This window comes from Eleutherodactylus coqui, chromosome 12, assembly GCF_035609145.1.
Source record: "Eleutherodactylus coqui strain aEleCoq1 chromosome 12, aEleCoq1.hap1, whole genome shotgun sequence".
NCBI lineage: Eukaryota > Metazoa > Chordata > Amphibia > Anura > Eleutherodactylidae > Eleutherodactylus > Eleutherodactylus coqui.
Window position 1 is genome coordinate 106,569,170 of NC_089848.1, and position 18,426 is coordinate 106,587,595.

At 47.8% G+C, this 18,426-nt stretch overlaps 1 protein-coding gene across 1 annotated transcript in view; it reads left to right on the forward strand.

Annotated features, from left to right (window-relative positions):
* The window catches only part of SVIL (supervillin), a 160,130-nt gene that overhangs the window by 68,226 nt on the left and 73,478 nt on the right, over nucleotides 1–18,426 (forward strand). Inside the window, exons 8-13 of the mRNA XM_066584709.1 lie at nucleotides 3,294–3,374; nucleotides 7,786–8,619; nucleotides 8,876–9,046; nucleotides 9,430–9,470; nucleotides 13,254–13,315; nucleotides 15,940–16,076. Of these exons, the coding sequence (XP_066440806.1) occupies nucleotides 3,294–3,374; nucleotides 7,786–8,619; nucleotides 8,876–9,046; nucleotides 9,430–9,470; nucleotides 13,254–13,315; nucleotides 15,940–16,076 (1,326 nt within the window). The remainder of the gene's footprint in view (nucleotides 1–3,293; nucleotides 3,375–7,785; nucleotides 8,620–8,875; nucleotides 9,047–9,429; nucleotides 9,471–13,253; nucleotides 13,316–15,939; nucleotides 16,077–18,426) is intronic.

Consider the following 18,426-nt stretch of genomic DNA (forward strand, 5'->3'; position numbering starts at 1 on the left):
GCTTTGTTTCCCTCCTTCAGACTGTAAATGTGTCCAGGAGCGCACGCCTGGCACGATGGTTCATTGACGCTCCAGTGTGCGCCATCTCGCTGCAACTGGCTGTATTCACTTGTGACGTAAAGCTATCGCACGCGGTTGTGGATACGTTAGTGCAGCTCTTTTAGAAATCCGTGATGTCTAATATCCATAATTTGCAAAGTATTATCCCGTATAATGCGCAGTCCTGACGTCAGAGCGCTCGGTTTAGGTTATCTCCAGACATTTCTAACTTTGATGGAGTGTTGGAGGCCGGAAGATGCGGGTTGTCTGCCAGCTGTGTGGAAGTCTTCACGGAGCTCCTGCTGTGTAAGATTAGGGCCTGACTATTCAGCACTTATTTGTACATGTAGAAATGACCAGTGGCTGCAAGGGCCTGGGCCTCCCGAGTGTGCTGCGGAAGGGGCCAGGGCCTCCGGTGTGTGCGGGGCCCACCCTCCCGTGGTCTGGCTGTTTATAACCACTTTGGTTTACTACTTGCCGGCTCTGGGAACTTTAGATGGTTGCCTTCTTCTCAGCTGGTAGTGTAGCGGAGTGTCTGGGGATGTCCGCACTCCGACACATCACAATCCCATATGGTAATACTTAACAAATGGTCGTCAGATGATATTTTAATGGAAAACAGATGTTCCTGAAATAATATAACTTCTCGCTGTTCTGCTTTTCTTCGTTTTTTTTATCCTGGGCCGCGCTCCACGAAGATGACTTCATTGCTGTCATGACGAAACTTTATATAAGGATGCAACCATCCAGGACTGAAGCGCTTCTGGCATCGGGGGTCCTGCTCGTAGGAAGGGCTGCTGCTGTTTGTAGAGAACTTTTAGACAACTTAGGTTTTGATCTCGGGGGGAGCAGCACTGAGACCCCTCAGTTAAAAAACTTGTTTTCGCCCATCGTCTTTCCTCATATTCTTCAGACTACGGCGCTGCGCTGTCTGGGACTCTGGGGATTTGACAAGAATCAAAAGAAGCCCTTCAAAACTGGAAGTGCCGTTGTTCTTCTAGCGGTGGGCCTTGTAGTGCCTGGACCCTTGTCGGACAAGACTCCTTTCTGCATGCGGTGTACGGATACTGCTCCAAGCGGCGGGTTGTTTCCTTGCCCTCCATAGATACAAGTTTACCTCGGGTCGAGGTAGCCAACCACCAAATGATTATAGTGCCGCTATGAAAACTGGACTCCGTTGTTAAAGGGTTTTTCCATGTTAGGTTATTTCATATATTGGTGGCGTCCAGCCTTCACTATTAACCCCCAATAGTCAGATTTCCCTACTTACAAGGGTTATGAGGACAGCCCAGTAAACAGCTATAGGAGGAGGTTGGCTGTAGGAGGTGGGTCAAGCGCTGGGCTCTAGGAGGCGGGGGGGGTATAGACATAGACCTACAGACTATAACTGGTCACACGGTTCCAGGTGGAACATCCAGCCAATGGTGCAACAAGACATGGAAGAAGCACCTTTATTACTAGCATATATGGGGCATTAGGGGACATTGTCACAATACATTTAAAAATTTCAATTTTCCTGATGAAAGGTACTCTTGAGATTTCTTGTTCTGCTCTTGGCCAAGCTGGATGTTCTAGGGGTCTTCATGCAGGAGGTCGGATGCTTTCCTACTCGGTCCTTTTGGTATAAAGGTAGTTGGTGAGCAGTCGCCCTTCACTACATTTGTGCACTCTTGTATGCCGCACTATTCGCACGCTCACCCGCCAACAGGACAAGTATGGAAGTAGAGCGCTGTGTCTTTATCCAAGGCTTTAGTCAGACGCTCAGTGGAAACACCTTGTAATGTAAAAACGGACACACAAGAATGCTGCAGGTATGCTAACGGTCCACACGCTAAATATGTTGTACCGTCATCTGTGTTTCTTTAGGACGCTAAGCAAGATGTGAAGAGCCCCATAATGGACTCCCATCGTCTCGGCAAACACTTCTACGCGGGTAGCTGGAGGTCCCTGGAGCTTTACTAAACCCATTTTCTCGTTTTTCATCTATATTTACACTTGCATTGAGATATATAGGGGTCTGACGAACAGCGCAGATTGCTGGAGCTTTGGAGGTGAAGCGTCCTTCAAAGTGGGTGGTGATTGTTAGTCGTTGAGTCATTTACAAGCCTCGGCGACCCTAAAGGCACCTTCCATGTTTTTGGGTTTTGCTTCTCTCAGTTGTGTGATCTCCATGCCAGTATCTGCCATCGCTTCCTTCCACTTGATACTGCCAAAGCGGTTTAGGGCAACCTAAAATAAGTAGGTGACCCCTTAAACCCTGGTAGTTATTGATGAGGGTCAGGCTCCCTGCAACTCCCCGCTAACATGTGACAGCGTGTTCATCAGTCTTGTGGCATTTCTGCAGCTGCACTGAATGCCAATACTGGCCCCAGCCACAGCAAGATGTACAGCGCTGTGCCCGTACAAGTAAGAGGCCGCAGCACTCGCTTGGCTGCCGCTGTCCCTTCTGGCAGCCGGTCACCAGGGGGCCAATCTGATGGCAATGGCCTAAGGAGAATCCCGGCTACAATGTCCCAGGTGGAGGGTCACTGCAGGAAGGGCAAATAACTCTAAGCGATTCGGAAGGACTGCAGATATTTGTCACAGCTCTGGAAGGACCACAACATTTTTTGCCTCTGAGCCTCAGATACGGGGTGATAAGCTGCGCAAATGCAAATTACTGCTAATTGTAGGATTTTGATAGGCTTTATTGGGATGGGTTTTTTATAGGCTCAATGGTGGTTGTTTCTGGTCATCCATCAGTATTCATTGCCTCCTGTGCACAAATAAGGGGCAAGAACCCCAAAATAATATTCTGTACATGGGTGCATTGGCTCTGCTTGCATCCCAAGTCATGTTACAAGGGATTTGTTAGCAGGTTCATAAAGCTTGACACGAAAAGGAGCTGCGACGGCCTCTCCCCACCCAGCGTACAGAGTGACCGCTCGCCCTATACACACAAGGGGGAGAGCAGCGCGTGGCGCGGGCCGCCTCCATGACTCATAGTCAAACAAAATGGACCTGCTGACACAAGGAGAAACGGTTGGGTTAGTAGTTGGTTGGGTTTTGCCACGAGCCCTGCGGCGTTCTCGCGTGTCCCCTGGAAGCACTATAATATGGTGGGGGGTTCGGCTTCATACTGTAGAGGGTCTTGTTTGTGCGTCTGTACATTTGTTCACAGGATGTTGTCTCTTCAGTAGCGAACAGTGAGTAGCGAGCGGCTGCGCCCCCCGTAATGTACACTCATGTCTAAGGTCCTCTCTCTTATGTGACAGCTCAGGGAAGCCGGCACCAGAGTGGTTCCTTCAGAGGGATTCGGATGGGGACACGGCGTCGCTCGTCAGCTGGCCCTCCAGGTACCGCAGCTCCTGCTTTTTTACTTAATTCTTACACATTTTAATTCGGTTGCTGATTCCCAAATTTTAACCCAATAAAAAGTAACCACATTCCCCCCTTAACCCCCGAACTGGAATGGCACCATATCACTTACCACCGACTTGATCTCTCTGTCACAACTAATTGGCTGGTAAGTCCAAGTACCAGTAGTCTAATACAAGCCGTAACCCTCCGGTATGGAACTCTGGGGGCGCCATCGTGTCAGAGCTGCCATCAACAGCATGAAGGCGCCAATTCCACACCGTAATTATGGCATGGGGTCATAAACCACGCCATCATAGCTGGTCCCCACCATGGGAAAAACGAATTGTGGTTTCAGTTCTTATTCCATGGACTGAAGCAAAATCTTTATGTGGACGCACATGAAATTCCATGACCATACGTAGTGGATTCCGATGGTTCGAGCCGCAGCGGGAGCTCGAATCTGAAATGTTTTATAGCCATGTGAATGAGGCCTTAGATGCTTTTACATCAGCCATAAGCACAGACATAACAGACAGGAGGGGTCCGTTGACTTGTATAGGAGAGTGTTGTAGGCATGCTGTATCTTAGTGTGCAGGGAGGGGAGGGGGTGAGCTGTGACTATTGTGATGGTGGCTCCTGTGTTATCTATATATAGGTGTCTCCTCTCAGTGTAATCCTGTCTGTACAGGGAGGGGAGGAGATGAGCTGTGACTATTGTGAATGGTGGATCCTGTGTTATCTATATATAGGTGTCTCCTCTGTGTAATCATGCCTGGACAGGGAGGGGGGGAGGTGAGCTGTGACTATTGTGAATGGTGGATCCTGTGTTATCTATATATAGGTGTCTCCTCTCAGTGTAATCCTGTCTGTGATGATAATGAAATGACGGCTAAGAAGTTTTTGCTACAGAACAGGTAGTGTCAGACTATTATTAGGCTTTGTGGTCATTATAAGTACTTCAGGAGTTTAGGATTTTAGTTTTTTTTATCCTAATTTTTTTAAATCAACAAAAACTCTCAAATATCTAACATAAACACTCTTAAATTTTCCATCCATTCCTTTTGTAGTTTACTTATGTTCTGAATAGTTTTAGATAGAATCACAGAATGGTTGAGTTGGAAGGGTCCTCAGGGGTCATTGGGTCCAACCCCCTGCTCAGTGCAGGATTCACTAAGTCATCCCAGACAGATATTTGTCCAGCCTCTGAACACTTCCATTGAGGGAGAACTCACCACCTCCCGTGGCAACCTGTTCCACCCATTGATCACCCTCACTGTCTAATATCTAATCTGTGTCTCCTCCCTTCCAGTTTCATCCCATTGCTTCTAGTCTTTCCTTGTGCAGATGAGAATAGGGCCGATCCCTCTGCACTGTGACAGCCCTTCAGATATTTGTAGACCGCCGTTAAGCTTCCTCAGCTTTTTCTCCTTCAAGCTAAACACTCCTAGATCCTTTAACCGTTCCTCATAGGACATGATTTGCTGACCGCTTACCATCTTGGTAACTCTTCTCTGAACTTGCTCCAGTTTGTCTTTTTTAGTGTGGGGTGCCCAGAACTGGTCACAGCATTCCAGATGAGGTCTGACTAAGGAAGAGTAGAGGGGGATAATGACCTCACGTGATCTAGACTCTATGCTTCTCTTAATACATCCCAGAATTGTGTTTTCCTTTTTGGCTGCTGCATCACATTGTTGACTTATCTTCAGTCTATCATCTATTATTATACCCAAGTCTTTTTCACATGTGCTGCTGCTTAGCCCAATTCCTCACATTCTGTATGTGCTTTTTTTCAATTTTTCTTGCCCAGATGTAGGACTTTGCATTTCTCCTCGTTAAATACCATTCTATTAGTTGCTGCCCACTGTTCAAGCTTTTCTAGATCTTTTTGAATACTCTCCCTCTTCCCTAGTGTTAGCTAACCCTACTAGCTTTGTGTAATCGGCAAATTTGATCCGTTTCCCTTCAATTCCCTCCTCCAGATCATTTATAAATATGTTGACCAACACTGGGCCTAGGACAGAGCCTTGTGGTACCCCACTTGATACATTCTTCCACTTGGATGTGCAGCCATTTATGAGTACGATCACTCAGCCAGTTGTGAATCCACCTAATAGTTGCCTTGTCAATCCCATATTTTGTCATTTTTTTCAATAAGTATGGTATGAGATACTTTGTCAAATGCTTTACTAAAGTCAAGATACACTATATCCACACTATATCCACCGCATTTCCCTAATCAACCCAGTCAGTGATTCTGTCATAAAAGGAAATTATATTCATCTGGCATGACCTGTTTGTTATAAACTCATGCTGGTTCTGGTTAATTACTCCATTCTCATCCAAATACTTGCATACATGCTGTTTAATAGCCGGTATAGAAGTCAGGCTCACAGGCCTGTAGTTTCCTGGATCCACCTTCTTCTCTCTTTTGAAGATGGGGACAACATTTGCCCTTTTCCAATCTTCTGGAACTTCTCCTGTTCTCCTGGAATTATCAAAGATTATGGCAAGTGGTTCAGCAATTACCTCCGCTGCTTCCTTTAGTATCCTAAAATGTAATTCATCTGGACCTTGAGACTTGAATTCATTGAAGTTAGCTAAGTGTTCCCTCACTATCTCTCGGCTTATAAATAGCCTGCATTCTTGTATTCCCACAATAGAACTGGAAAGATCAGTTGATGTTCCATCTACTTTCTGAGAGAAAACAGATACAATTGGGAATTTAAAAAGTTCAGCCTTCTCAACATCATTCTTAACCAATTCACCAATTCACCATTTTCATCTTGTAAGCATCCAAAAAGCTTCTTTGACTTTTCTTTTGCTTTTGACCCCCCCCCCCCCCCCCCCCCCCAAATCCTTTTTTATTGCTTTTGGCCTCTGTTGCAAGCCTCAATTCATTATTAGCTTTAGCTTTTCTGATACTTGCTCTGCAGGGGTATAAGAGCATGCACGGCGAGTGTAAGAGCGGCGTGGGGGTAAAACAGCATGCAGGGCTACTATGTAAGAATGACGCGCCGAGTTTAAGAGCAGCATGTGGGGTGTAAGGGCGCGCTGACGCATATAAAGTAAACTGTTAAACCTTTAATAGCAGCCGGTTCTATAAATGGTTTTTTGCGTGGGCATTCACGGATTTCCCAACTGATGAGCCAATCGATCACTCTTCTTTCTGAACTTACACGGGCGACTTTAGACTAATGGGCGAATGCCATGATCCCTCGTCCCCAGAGAGCTGTTATTGGTTGGCTGCACATCTCCGTTTACATGGGGTGTACAGCTGACCAGCCAATGCACAAGTATTGTCTCGCTGGTCGGTTGATCCTTTGTGAGCGGGCACATTCGGACATAGAAGCGGCGGCTGTGATCTGCGCTGCAGCGACTCTTGTTTTGGCTGATCACCAGAGTTGTGTTTTGGCCATAGTTGGCGCCGTGGGGACTGCTGCCTTCTACATGGAGGACTAACACTGCATTACCTTCTACTAGCTCTCTAGGAGGGCAGTGGAAAGCTATGTCTCCTGAGGGTCTCTGGTATTTGGGGTTTTACCACTTGTAGGCTTCAGGTCCGAGCGGCTGCTTATCCAGGGTTTGTAGGTGTGAAAGGGGATTTCTGAGCAAGATGCGCCCCCTCCTTATGGGGGTGTGAGCTCGATGCTGTGGGGGCTGAGACGTCCCGAGATGTCTTACACATGGCTGCTGCAGGGTACTGATTACTGGCTTTATTAACCTAAACAGCTTTGCAACAATGACATAACGGCTTTCTTTCCTTATGTTCTAAGATGCCGTATGGGAATTGCGTAAGACCCACACAGTGGCGTCATTTAACATGTGTGTAATATGCGCTAACAAACTTTAGATTACTTTTCAACAGTGCCTCCCACCAACACTGCATGCACTTATACATGCCAACATAGCCGTACACTTCTGCCATCTAACGCGGCTCTGTAATAACCGTGCAGGAGGTCGTGTAGAAGTGACCTTTATGGCTACAGCAAGTCTTTCGTGAACGGCTCTTCTACACGACGACCTGCTGGTTGGATTTTACTGCATGTCTCAGGGTTCACGTGCTGCGGAGCGCGTTACCCGGGTCCACGCAGCAGACATTGCATATCGTGGTGCAACATACTGCGGCCAGTAGGGAGACACGGGTGTTTCACTTCTACTCGCCGCTGACTCCAGCAGTGTGTTTCCTGTTGCGTGGCGATATCTCTCGCACATCCCCAAACATGGCGTCACCTCTAATTGGAGGCCTCAGAGGAACCTCACAGATTGCTGGACTTGTGGTGCCGTTTGCTTTGGTTCCGGCTTTCTTTTATGTCCTCTTGTCTTTCCATCCTTAACGAGCGCCGCTGTCTTCTATAATTCTTTACACTGAATTAAGTTTGGCTCTCTAATTAATTTTCTTTTTTAAAGAGTTAAAGTTAGAGAGAGACTGGTGCGAGACGAGAACATGCATGGGAGCCCAAAACTTGGCACGGAGATCTCAAGCCAAAAGAAGCACCCTGCTGCCCCGGTCTACTATAAGCCTTTCCAGTCCGAGAACTCTGCATTCGATAGAGTGTATAAGCAGCCGGGCCGCCAACCCGTCCGCGCTTACATCCAACCCGCTAACATTGCCCATGTACCCAAGATTGTTGCACGTACGGAGTCTGACGGTGTCATGGTGTCTGCCTTCACAACCTCACTAAGAAATCCACGCGCACTCAACGAGGCGAATGTTGATAAATCGCGCCAAATTTATCAAGGTCTGGCTAATCCGCTTGAGCCCTACAAAACGGAGACTACTAAAAGTAAGCTCAATGACTCCTATGAGGTCAGACCAAGTTTTATATCCTCCCACGTCGAAAAGAAGGAAAGCGAGGAAGTGCCACCTCCTAAAGACACTGCTCCGCACATGTCGCCAACTGGCGGACCTGAGAACAAGCCAATGGACAGCTTGGGGAAAGCCAAAATGTATCTGCAGAGCGGATTAACCCCTCACCCACTAGAACCATTGCGGCAACCCACGGAGGTTTCTACAATGAAGCATAAAATGCTTGTCCGCTCATTATCTGACTCTGGCACACAAAAATCCGAAGCGCTTCAAATGAAAGATTCGGAAGTAGAAAAAGAGATGGTATTTTTGGGCATGGATGAAGATTCCCATGTTGCCAACGGAGAAGCTGGAATGGTGAACACGAAGGTGTCGGTGGCCCAGCTTAGATCTGCGTTCCTGGATACTGCGAACATCAGCAAAAAAGCCGACCCGTGGGTGATGTTTGTACCCCCCTTCATTAAATGTGTGATCCCTGCACGTCCTTGACTTACCGCACAGTAGATCCCTAGACGCACTTGTTTGGTGACCACGTACGACCTCTCACCCCTCGTTACCTTCGGTTTGGAGTGTTTGTGTCCTCTTGCATGTTTCTGATGTTTGACATGTTTGCTGTGCTCTTTACCTTCATCCTTATCTCTTCTTTCTCTCCCTCTTCTCTTTCCAATAACCTTCTTCTTGGTTACAAAGTGACCCAAAGGCTGAGATGCCAACATCCAGTGTTGCTCTTGGTGCCACCAATGAGGGGGACAGAGGCCCGCGAAGGCCAAGGCTCTATATCTCCCCGGGGGACAATAGAAAGACTTCTGAGAGATTTAGAACCCAACCGATAACTTCTGCTGAGCGAAAAGAAACCCATAGGTAGGCATGGGAGTGGCGAGCTGGAGGCCATGCAATAGAGACCGGTGTTTAAGAGGCAGCAGCCCGCTACACCACGCTTTGCTTCATTTTATTTTGCTTGGCATTTTGAACCAATGATGGAAATTTAAAACCGTTTTACTTATTTTTCAATCCTGGATACCTTGTATTTAATTATATGAAATCTTAGCTTTAGTTTTGTGTTCTTTAACGACTAATGGAATGTAAAACTTTTAAACTCCTATTGTTACACTTCTGAGTGTTTTTTTTTCCTTTAACTTGCAGTGAAATTGATTTTAATCTAATTTTTTGCATGAGTTTTACATCATGAGCCCACATCAGTGTTTTGGAGTCAGGCTAGTTAATCGTTGGTTTTTCTTCCATAGGGCAACATTTCATCCATCTCCTCTATTGCAGACAGCTGAAGGTAAGTCTACTTAAAGGGAACCTGTCACTTTCAAAATGTAGTTTATGCTGCATGTTATAGAGAAGGAGCCAAGCAGATCCGTTGTTTTGTCCAAAAAGATTCAGTCTAACTTGTATTTTATCCTCAAATCTGATGTCAGCCATTGCTTTGAGCGGTGGGTACTGCCCACTTACTGGGGTATTCCAATGACTGCAAGTTTTTCCCTAAGGTAGGTGATAACTATCCGATTGGTGGACACGCAGCCAATTGCTAGACCGTGGACCTGGAGAAACTGGCAAAATGAATGGCAGCGCGCCCGCTTGGCCAGAGCTCCATTGATGAGGTGCTCAGCAGTCTCCGATGGTCTCACTAAAGTGCGCCGCCGCTCCATTCTTTTTGCCTGTCTCGAGGGACACGGAACCCTCATTGTTGCAATCTGTGAAAGTCCCAGCAGTAGTACTTGCAGTGTTATCCGCTATCCTGTGAATAGGCAATAACCAATCTTCTGGTTTTGAGACAAAATTCCGTGCCAGGACCCGGGGGTGGAGGGGTACATTACCTGCAATTGATTGCATCGGTCATCCCTCTATTCTGCTGATTCCTGGTGCTGTTTTTGATTACCCAAGATGGCCACCACCATTTTCTAATTACACTTAGCACTGTTCTGTGATTGGCCAGTACTGAACATGTGATCATAGCTGGCCAATCACAGAGCAAGTATAGCAAACCCTCCTTTTCTCCATCTACACAGCCCCTATAGGACAAAACCACCTCTACGCTGACGATACCCAGTTATACACTTCCCCCTGTGACATCACAGCATCGGTCCTCCAGAGCACCACTAACTGTCTATCTGCTGTCTCTAACACTATGTCCCCTATCTACCTAAAACTGAACCTCTCAAAAACTGACCTGCTGGTGTTCCTGCCCTCCACTAACAGACCTCATCCTGACATCTCCATCTCAGTGTGTGGTGCCACCATAACTCCCAGCACGCCCGCTGCCTTAGGATGATATGTGACCCCGATCTCTCCTTTACCCCCTACATCCAATCTCTGGCCCGAACATGTCAGCTGCACCTCAAGAACATCACAAGAATCTGCCCCTTTCTCACCGTGGACTCACTTATAACACTCACTGTTGCCCTCATCTGCTCTCAGTTGGATTATTACAACTAGCTGCTGATCAGCCCCCGACGCCAGACTCTCCCCTTTCTAATCCATCCTGAATTTGGCATCCATGCTCATCTTCCTGTACAGCCGCTACTCGGACGCCTCTGCCCTGTACAATCACTGCATCGGCTGCCCATCAAATACAGAATTCACTTCAAACTCACTACCTTCATCCATGAAGCCCTCAACAGCACCGCGCCGCCCTACATTGTATCCCTCATCCACAGAACCGCGCCGCCCTACATTGTATCCCTCATCCACAGAACCGCGCCGCCCTACATTGTATTCCTCATCCATAGCACTGCGCCACCCTACATTGTTGCAAAACTTCAGGCGGGCTCTAAAAACGCACCTCTTTAGGGAGGCATACCACATCCCCTAAACCAGTGTTCCTCAACTGCAGTCCTCAGGGACCGCCAACAGGTCATGTTTTCAGTATCTCCTCAGTGTTGCACTGGTGATGTAATTATTGTCGATTCGGCCGGCACACGGCTGAACATCTGACCATTGTTTGTGTATAGTATTCCTCACTCTCCACCTCGCCATACTGTGCACATCTCCAGCCCCTTAACCTTCTGTATCACCCCATTACTTGTAGTATGTAAGCTCGTTGGAGCAGGACCCTCACCCCTATTGTTTCCATCAACTGATTGCTATGTAACCATGGTTCTGTAATGTTTGTACTTTTGTCTTTCTGTATTCCCCCTGTCTTTTTGTAAGCGCTGCGGAATATGTTGGCGCTATACAAGATTATTATTATTAGTAGTAGTAGTAGTAGTGCATTGGTAGTCCTAACACTGCACATTAAGTAGTCTAAAGATGGAGGTGGCCATCTTGGCTGCCTGAAAACACCAGGAATCTGCTGAACAGAAGGACGGCCAACACAATCCATTGCAGGAAATGTCCAGCCTCAGGTGTCGGGATGGCCTTTTAGGCCTCCTTCACACGAGCGACATGTCATTGCCGCGAGAAAATCGCAGCGGTATAGCGTCGCTGCACCGTGTGATATTGCTGCGTCTTCTCGCAACAATATCACGATTTTGTAGCATCACATGCAAGGATTTTCGGGGGAGAGCTTGAAATATAAGCCCTACCCCCAAAATAAGCTGAAGGAAAAAAAAATTAAAGTATACATCACCTCTCTTGCGCTGTCTGGGGCGCCGCAGCAGCTTCTCTCTGGGTCGCGCCACTGATCATCTTCTTAGCCAATCACAACCAGTGCTCAATAAATGGCTGTGATTGCTTCAATCACTGCCATTCATCGAGCACTTGCTGTGATTGACTAAGCGTCAACCAATCACAGCTAGCTCTTCCAAGAGGCGGGGATTTTTCAATCCCTGGCCAGAAGATGAAGAAGAGAAGCAGTTGAGGGACCCAGGGAAAAGCGGCGGCGGAGAGCGCTTCTAGGGTGATCTATGTCTTTTATTTTTACATTTTTTTTCTGCAGCTAGGGCTTAGATTAAGCTTTAACAGTAGGATTTCCTGATGTCAATGTTGCATCGCACCGCACGAAATTCAGAAGGCTCCATAGAGAAACACGGGCTACAAAACCTCGCGTGTCGCGGGCGTATCGCCGGACTCCCGAGGTTTGTGTCGGGTTGTCGCATGCTACAAAATATCGCATGTGTGAAGTAATAGATAGGAAAGCATGGGCTTCACATACATGCGATTTGTTGCCCATGTGAAGGAGGCCTTATCCTGAAACCGGAGGGGCACTTTACTGTCACTGGAATACGCCTTTAACATATTCCAAGCACTGCTAGCCAAATCCATGGCTCTGATGACAGGAGTCCACCTTAAAGGCCCACTAAATATAGAAAATGCACAACCAGCAGAATATCCCAGCGGGTCCTCGTTACGCTTATTTATCTACTATTACAGTTTAAAACTGAGAAATTTTTAAAAAGAAAGTGTTGCGAGGACCCGCCATATCTTCCCTGCCGCCTCACGGTCTTGTGCCTCTCCCCTGGATCATTGAACCGCGTCCCTTGGTTAAGCACCTCCCCTCAGCTGTTCGCCAGCCTAAAACTGGGTGCATCTGCAGGATTTTTCGTAAGTTTAGGAAAATGCAGGCGCTCTAGTCTTACACGGACACAACTTGGTCCTTTCTAAGATGTTTGGTCTTTCTCTCGAGGACTGTATACCCACTTGCTGCAATGTACTCCGGTAATGCTGCCGCTGGAAGAGCATGCCGGGCCGTGCCCAATACTGTGGGATGTAATGGTGTGCGCCAGAGCCCAGTATGGGACTCAGACGGAGCGGCCCACTGCAGCTTCCTCAGGGGTGCCAGGGGCATTGGACGATCAGCTGTTAACCCCGGGCTCCACAAGTGGTTAGGGTAAACCAGCTTCACGCCCGTCCTTACCCTGCACTGCCTGAGAATAGGTGAGCCGCAGCCATGTATTACTAAGCCTGACCTTGTGACGGTGTTATGGGCGCCTGCACCAGTATGGCACAGCAGGGGAATGACGATTATCATTGAAGCAGCGCAGGACAGTCCGAGGTGACAAATGTTGACCATGTTCTTCCAAGCTGACATTGTGCAGGAGCCTTCTGTTGGCGGCCGGCGGTGCTGGTTGCCTCCTCTTGTCTCCAGGACACGGAAGACTCACTTAATTTCTGTTCCCTACAGAGGAAACCAAGGTGGACGAAAGAGCCAAACTGAGCGTCGCTGCGAAGAGGCTTCTGTTCAGGGTGAGTGAGATTTGACTAACGAGGCGGCATCAGCACAATCTACAGGACCGCGTGCGATCGCTGGTACTGCTGTTCGCTGCCATTATCTTGGCGCAGTTATTAGGGGCTGAATCCATTTTCGCTGGTATTCCAGTACACAGCAGCAGTTTACAGAGGCTATTTAAAGAGGCTCTGTCCCCAACTTCTTGCACCCCCTCTAATATTAGCCCATGGTGGCGGTGGACATCTCAAAGGCAGCCCACGGTGCACCCTTAGTACTTGTCCTAATATATAGACCAGACATGACTACACAGGGCACCCTTAGTACTTGTCCTAATATATAGGAGTCCAGACATGACTACACAGTGCACCCTTAGTACTTGTCCTAATATATAGGGGACCAGACATGACTACACAGTGCACCCGTAGTACTTGTCCTAATATATAGGAGTCCAGACATGACTACACAGTGCACCCTTAGTACTTGTCCTAATATATAGGAGTCCAGACATGACTACACAGGGCACCCTTAGTACTTGTCCTAATATATAGGGGACCCAGACATGACTATACAGGGCACCCTTAGTACTTGTCCTAATATATAGAGACCAGACGTGACTACACAGTGCGCCCTTAGTACTTGTCCTAATATATAAGGGACCAGACATGACTACACAGTGCGCCCTTAGTACTTGTCCTAATATATAGGAGTCCAGACATGACTACACGGTGCACCCTTAGTACTTGTCCTAATATATAGACCAGACATGACTACACAGGGCACCCTTAGTACTTGTCCTAATATATAGACCAGACATGACTACACAGGGCACCCTTAGTACTTGTCCTAATATATAGAGACCAGACGTGACTACACGGTGCACCCTTAGTACTTGTCCTAATATATAGACCAGACATGACTACACGGTGCACCCTTAGTACGTGTCCTAATATATAGACCAGACATGACTACACAGGGCACCCTTAGTACTTGTCCTAATATATAGACCAGACATGACTACACAGGGCACCCTTAGTACTTGTCCTAATATATAGGAGTCCAGACATGACTACACGGTGCACCCTTAGTACTTGTCCTAATATATAGACCAGACATGACTACACAGGGCACCCTTAGTACTTGTCCTAATATATAGGAGTCCAGACATGACTACACAGGGCACCCTTAGTACTTGTCCTAATATATAGGGGACCCAGACATGGCTACACAGGGCACCCTTAGTACTTGTCCTAATATATAGGGGACCAGACATGACTACACAGTGCACCCTTAGTACTTGTCCTAATATATAGGAGTCCAGACATGACTACACAGTGCACCCTTAGTACTTGTCCTAATATATAGGGGACCCAGACATGGCTACACAGGGCACCCTTAGTACTTGTCCTAATATATAGGAGTCCAGACATGACTACACAGGACACCCTTAGTACTTGTCCTAATATATAGGGGACCAGACATGACTACACAGTGCACCCTTAGTACTTGTCCTAATATATAGGAGTCCAGACATGACTACACAGGACACCCTTAGTACTTGTCCTAATATATAGGAGACCCAATTACAACTATGCCAAAATTCTTTTTTTTTTTTTCTCTGTTGTTCCACTTTTTCGCATTAAAAACATTTTTTGCAAATTATTATTTTTTCTAAATCGCTGCATTTAAAGCTCTATAACTTTATTTTTCCATGGACAGAGCTCTGTGAGGGCTTGTTTTTTGGGTGACTAGCTGTAGTTTTTGTGGCTTTTTTGATTACTCTTATTGCGTTTTTTGTAACAAAAATGGGGGGGGAAAAGCATTTTGCCTGTTTTGTAGTTTTTTGTTTTTTTTTCAAATTCTTTGTTGTGCCGGGAAAAAAGCATGTTCAGTTTGTTTTTTGAGTCGTTACGGATACAACAATACCAAATATGTGGGATTTAAATTTTTTTACTTTTTTATTTCCTACCAATATGTATTTTTTTTTTTTTTTATATATATACTTTATGTCCCTGTAGGGGACTTGTACAATCACAGCTATGATCACTACATAGATTGCGCCATGTAAGGGGTTAACGGCTGGGGTCACTGTCCCGATGTGTGTGTCCGCCCCCCCCCCTTCCCTGCTGTTGCAATGGGAAGCCGTCTATCAGTGACAGCCGGCTCCCACTGCCGGATAGCTCGGGATCTCTTCTGATCTCACACTATCCACAGGGCATGTCCTCTTGCGTAAAGTACCCCACAGCCAGGAGGTACAGTTGCACTTTATGGCGGGAAGGGGTTAACAAACAAGACTTCAAAAAAAGCCTCCAGAAATGGCGCCCCTCCTATCCAAAGCCTGTGTCTGGTATTGCAGTTCAGGAGCTCCTGTTACTGACGGCCCCTTTTTCATTTTACTCTGTTTCTGTTAGAGTTGGAGGTTATTAGACGCTCTCTTCTGTTGTTCCATGGCGAGGGGCTCGGTTGTTCTTCCTGGCATTGCTGCTAGCAGAATGGAACTTGTTTCCTTGATGTCGCAGTCTTGTAGGGTTTTAGCCCTTTCTACTATACCTTGTGGTGCTGCCGCGTGGCGCCTCGCCGGATCTGTTCGTAGGCCGACATTCGCCTGCAGAATCTGTCCTACTAAAATGTTTTTTAATTGCAGGAAATGGAAAAATCTGTGGACCCCAAAGCCGCTAAGCCGCGTGTTCGAAATGCCGCCGTTGAGAGGAGGCTGCGGCGTGCACAGGACCGCTCCCGCACCCAGCCCGTCACCACTGAAGAAGTAGTGATTGCTGCCACGTAAGTGTTGCCACGGCGTGTTTGAGTACAGGGGATACTTGGAGCTGAGGGTCTCTGAATGGCGGAAATGGCTGCTATTATAGCTGCAGAGTAATTGGCCAATAATGCTGAGCCGTTCGTTACAATTAGAGTCCAGTGAGATTAGTGGCATCGGGGAATCCACAGCAAGGAGTGAATGTGAGCTCTGCGCCCGCCGCCGCTAGCCGTGAGCTCTGCGCCCGCCGCCGCTAGCCGTGAGCTCTGCGCCCGCCGCCGCTAGCCGTGAGCTCTGCGCCCGCCGCCGCTAGCCGTGAGCGCTGCGCCCGCCGCCGCTAGCCGTGAGGGCTGCGCCCGCCGCCGCTAGCCGTGAGCGCTGCGCCCGCCGCCGCTAGCCGTGAGCGCTGCGCCCGGCCATCACTACCTACAATGTGCCGCAGAGAATCCTGCTTTACAGTCCTCATTGAAAGAATGGTGCGTTGACGCCCGGACATCCCAGAGTGCGCTGACATTACTCTGTGTACCGATATGCAGCGCAAGTGTAAATGGAAGAGTGGATGTCCATAGGCTTTCATTGCCTCCGTTCACAGGGAGTTGCACATGGAAAATGTGTACTTGATACGCGGTGACCGTACGCCCGTGTGAATGAGCCCTAAAGTCTGCATAAAAGAAATCACAAGACTTTTAATTTCTGCTATTAAAAACCCAACAAAATCTGCACTAATTACCAAAATCCACACTTGCGCTGCATCCTGTGAAAGGTCTCCTTCCCACGCCAGCTAGTGGCTGATCCTTATTGGATTGTTTCGATCTGCCACAAATCCGAGGCCGTGGATTCCATCCCATTCAATTTCCACACCAAGAATAAATGTGAATTTTGTTTTCTATATAGATTTAAAAATCTGCTCTGTATGAAATATGGCGCTGCCTCCCGTGTTAAATCAACAGGTGGTAAAAATGGTGGATTCCAGCACAGAATCCGTAGAACTCTGCATGACGTTAGTTACTGTCCAACGTCATGCAATCTTAGGCCGGTCTGTGTCCTAGGTTCCATCTGATACACTCGTCAGGGTGCAGGGGTTGTACCCGGGCGCCGCCGCCTGAGGGGGGCCGTAGAAAAACGCATGTCATAAAGGGGTTCTACCACAATTACTAGTTTTCCTATTCACAGAATACTTGCTAATCAGAGGTGGTCTCATCGCTGGGACCCCCATTGATCTCAAGAACTGGGGACCCCCACCGTCCTCACTGCAGCATTACTCCCAAAGGGAGGAGAAGACAATGGAGCGCTGGTTGTGCAAGAGCGCTAGCGCGTCATTCACTGGGACCGTGGCGATACTAGCAGCATTCGCTCGGGCATTTTTGTCAGGCCTTTTGAAATGAATTCCCGGCCAGCGCTCCCTGTGGATACGGGGTAACTTACAACCCTTTTAAGGGGCACATGGTAGGTGGGCTCATGTTGTATTTTAGACTCGGGAGCGTCAGGCTCCGCCTCCGCACATTGTAGGCAGCTATATTGAAAACCCGCCTGATTGATATTCGTAGTAATTCACACGTCGCAGAACTGGTGCAGATCTCCTGTAGCGGAAAATCCACGGCAGGAGAATCTGTTGCAGATCAACAGCAAAAACTGCAACGTGTGAACGGACACTCATCACCTGTCCGCAAGGCAGGAAGTATCTGATCACATGAGAACGGGGGTTCCATGCCCCTTTGTTTGAATGGAGTGGCGGTCCGAGATGTGCGCTTCTGTTCCCCTTAAATTACATAGGGTGTCGGAGATGAGGGCACCCCTGATACTGAATGTTCTGGAGCTGAAGTGGGAAATTATCTGTATCTGCCCACTGCGGGGTAGACCCGCCCACTAGACAGATTTAATGGCACCCTGTCACCTGCTATAAGTACTATAAACGTAGGGTCCCGCATTGTACGGGCGTGTATCTTTTGGGTTTGGCGGGCTCCTTGTTCTTGCGCTGTCACCTTGGGAAGTCAGCATTTCTTCTATCAACGCAACTTTTTTTGTTCAGCCCATGGGCGCTCCCATAGAGAACAGTGGGGCATGCGGACTAAATTAGGAGTTGTGCTGATAGATGGAATGCCAACTCTTTGAGGTGACCGTTGGAAAGTGGAGCCCAGTAAGAATAAACATGAATGCTGTGCCCGGGAGATGAGCTGATTGCTCGGGGTCCTGAAATGTAGTATTATATGGCAGCCATTCGGATAAATGGCCCTCCTTATATTACAAGAACAGAAACTGCACTTACAGTGGTATCTCCATCACAGGAGTGCTACTGCGGTGACCCAAGCGGGAGGCCGCCACGACGGGGGTGATCACAGGGAAACCAGATGGAATGTCACAGGTGGCTCTGCGATC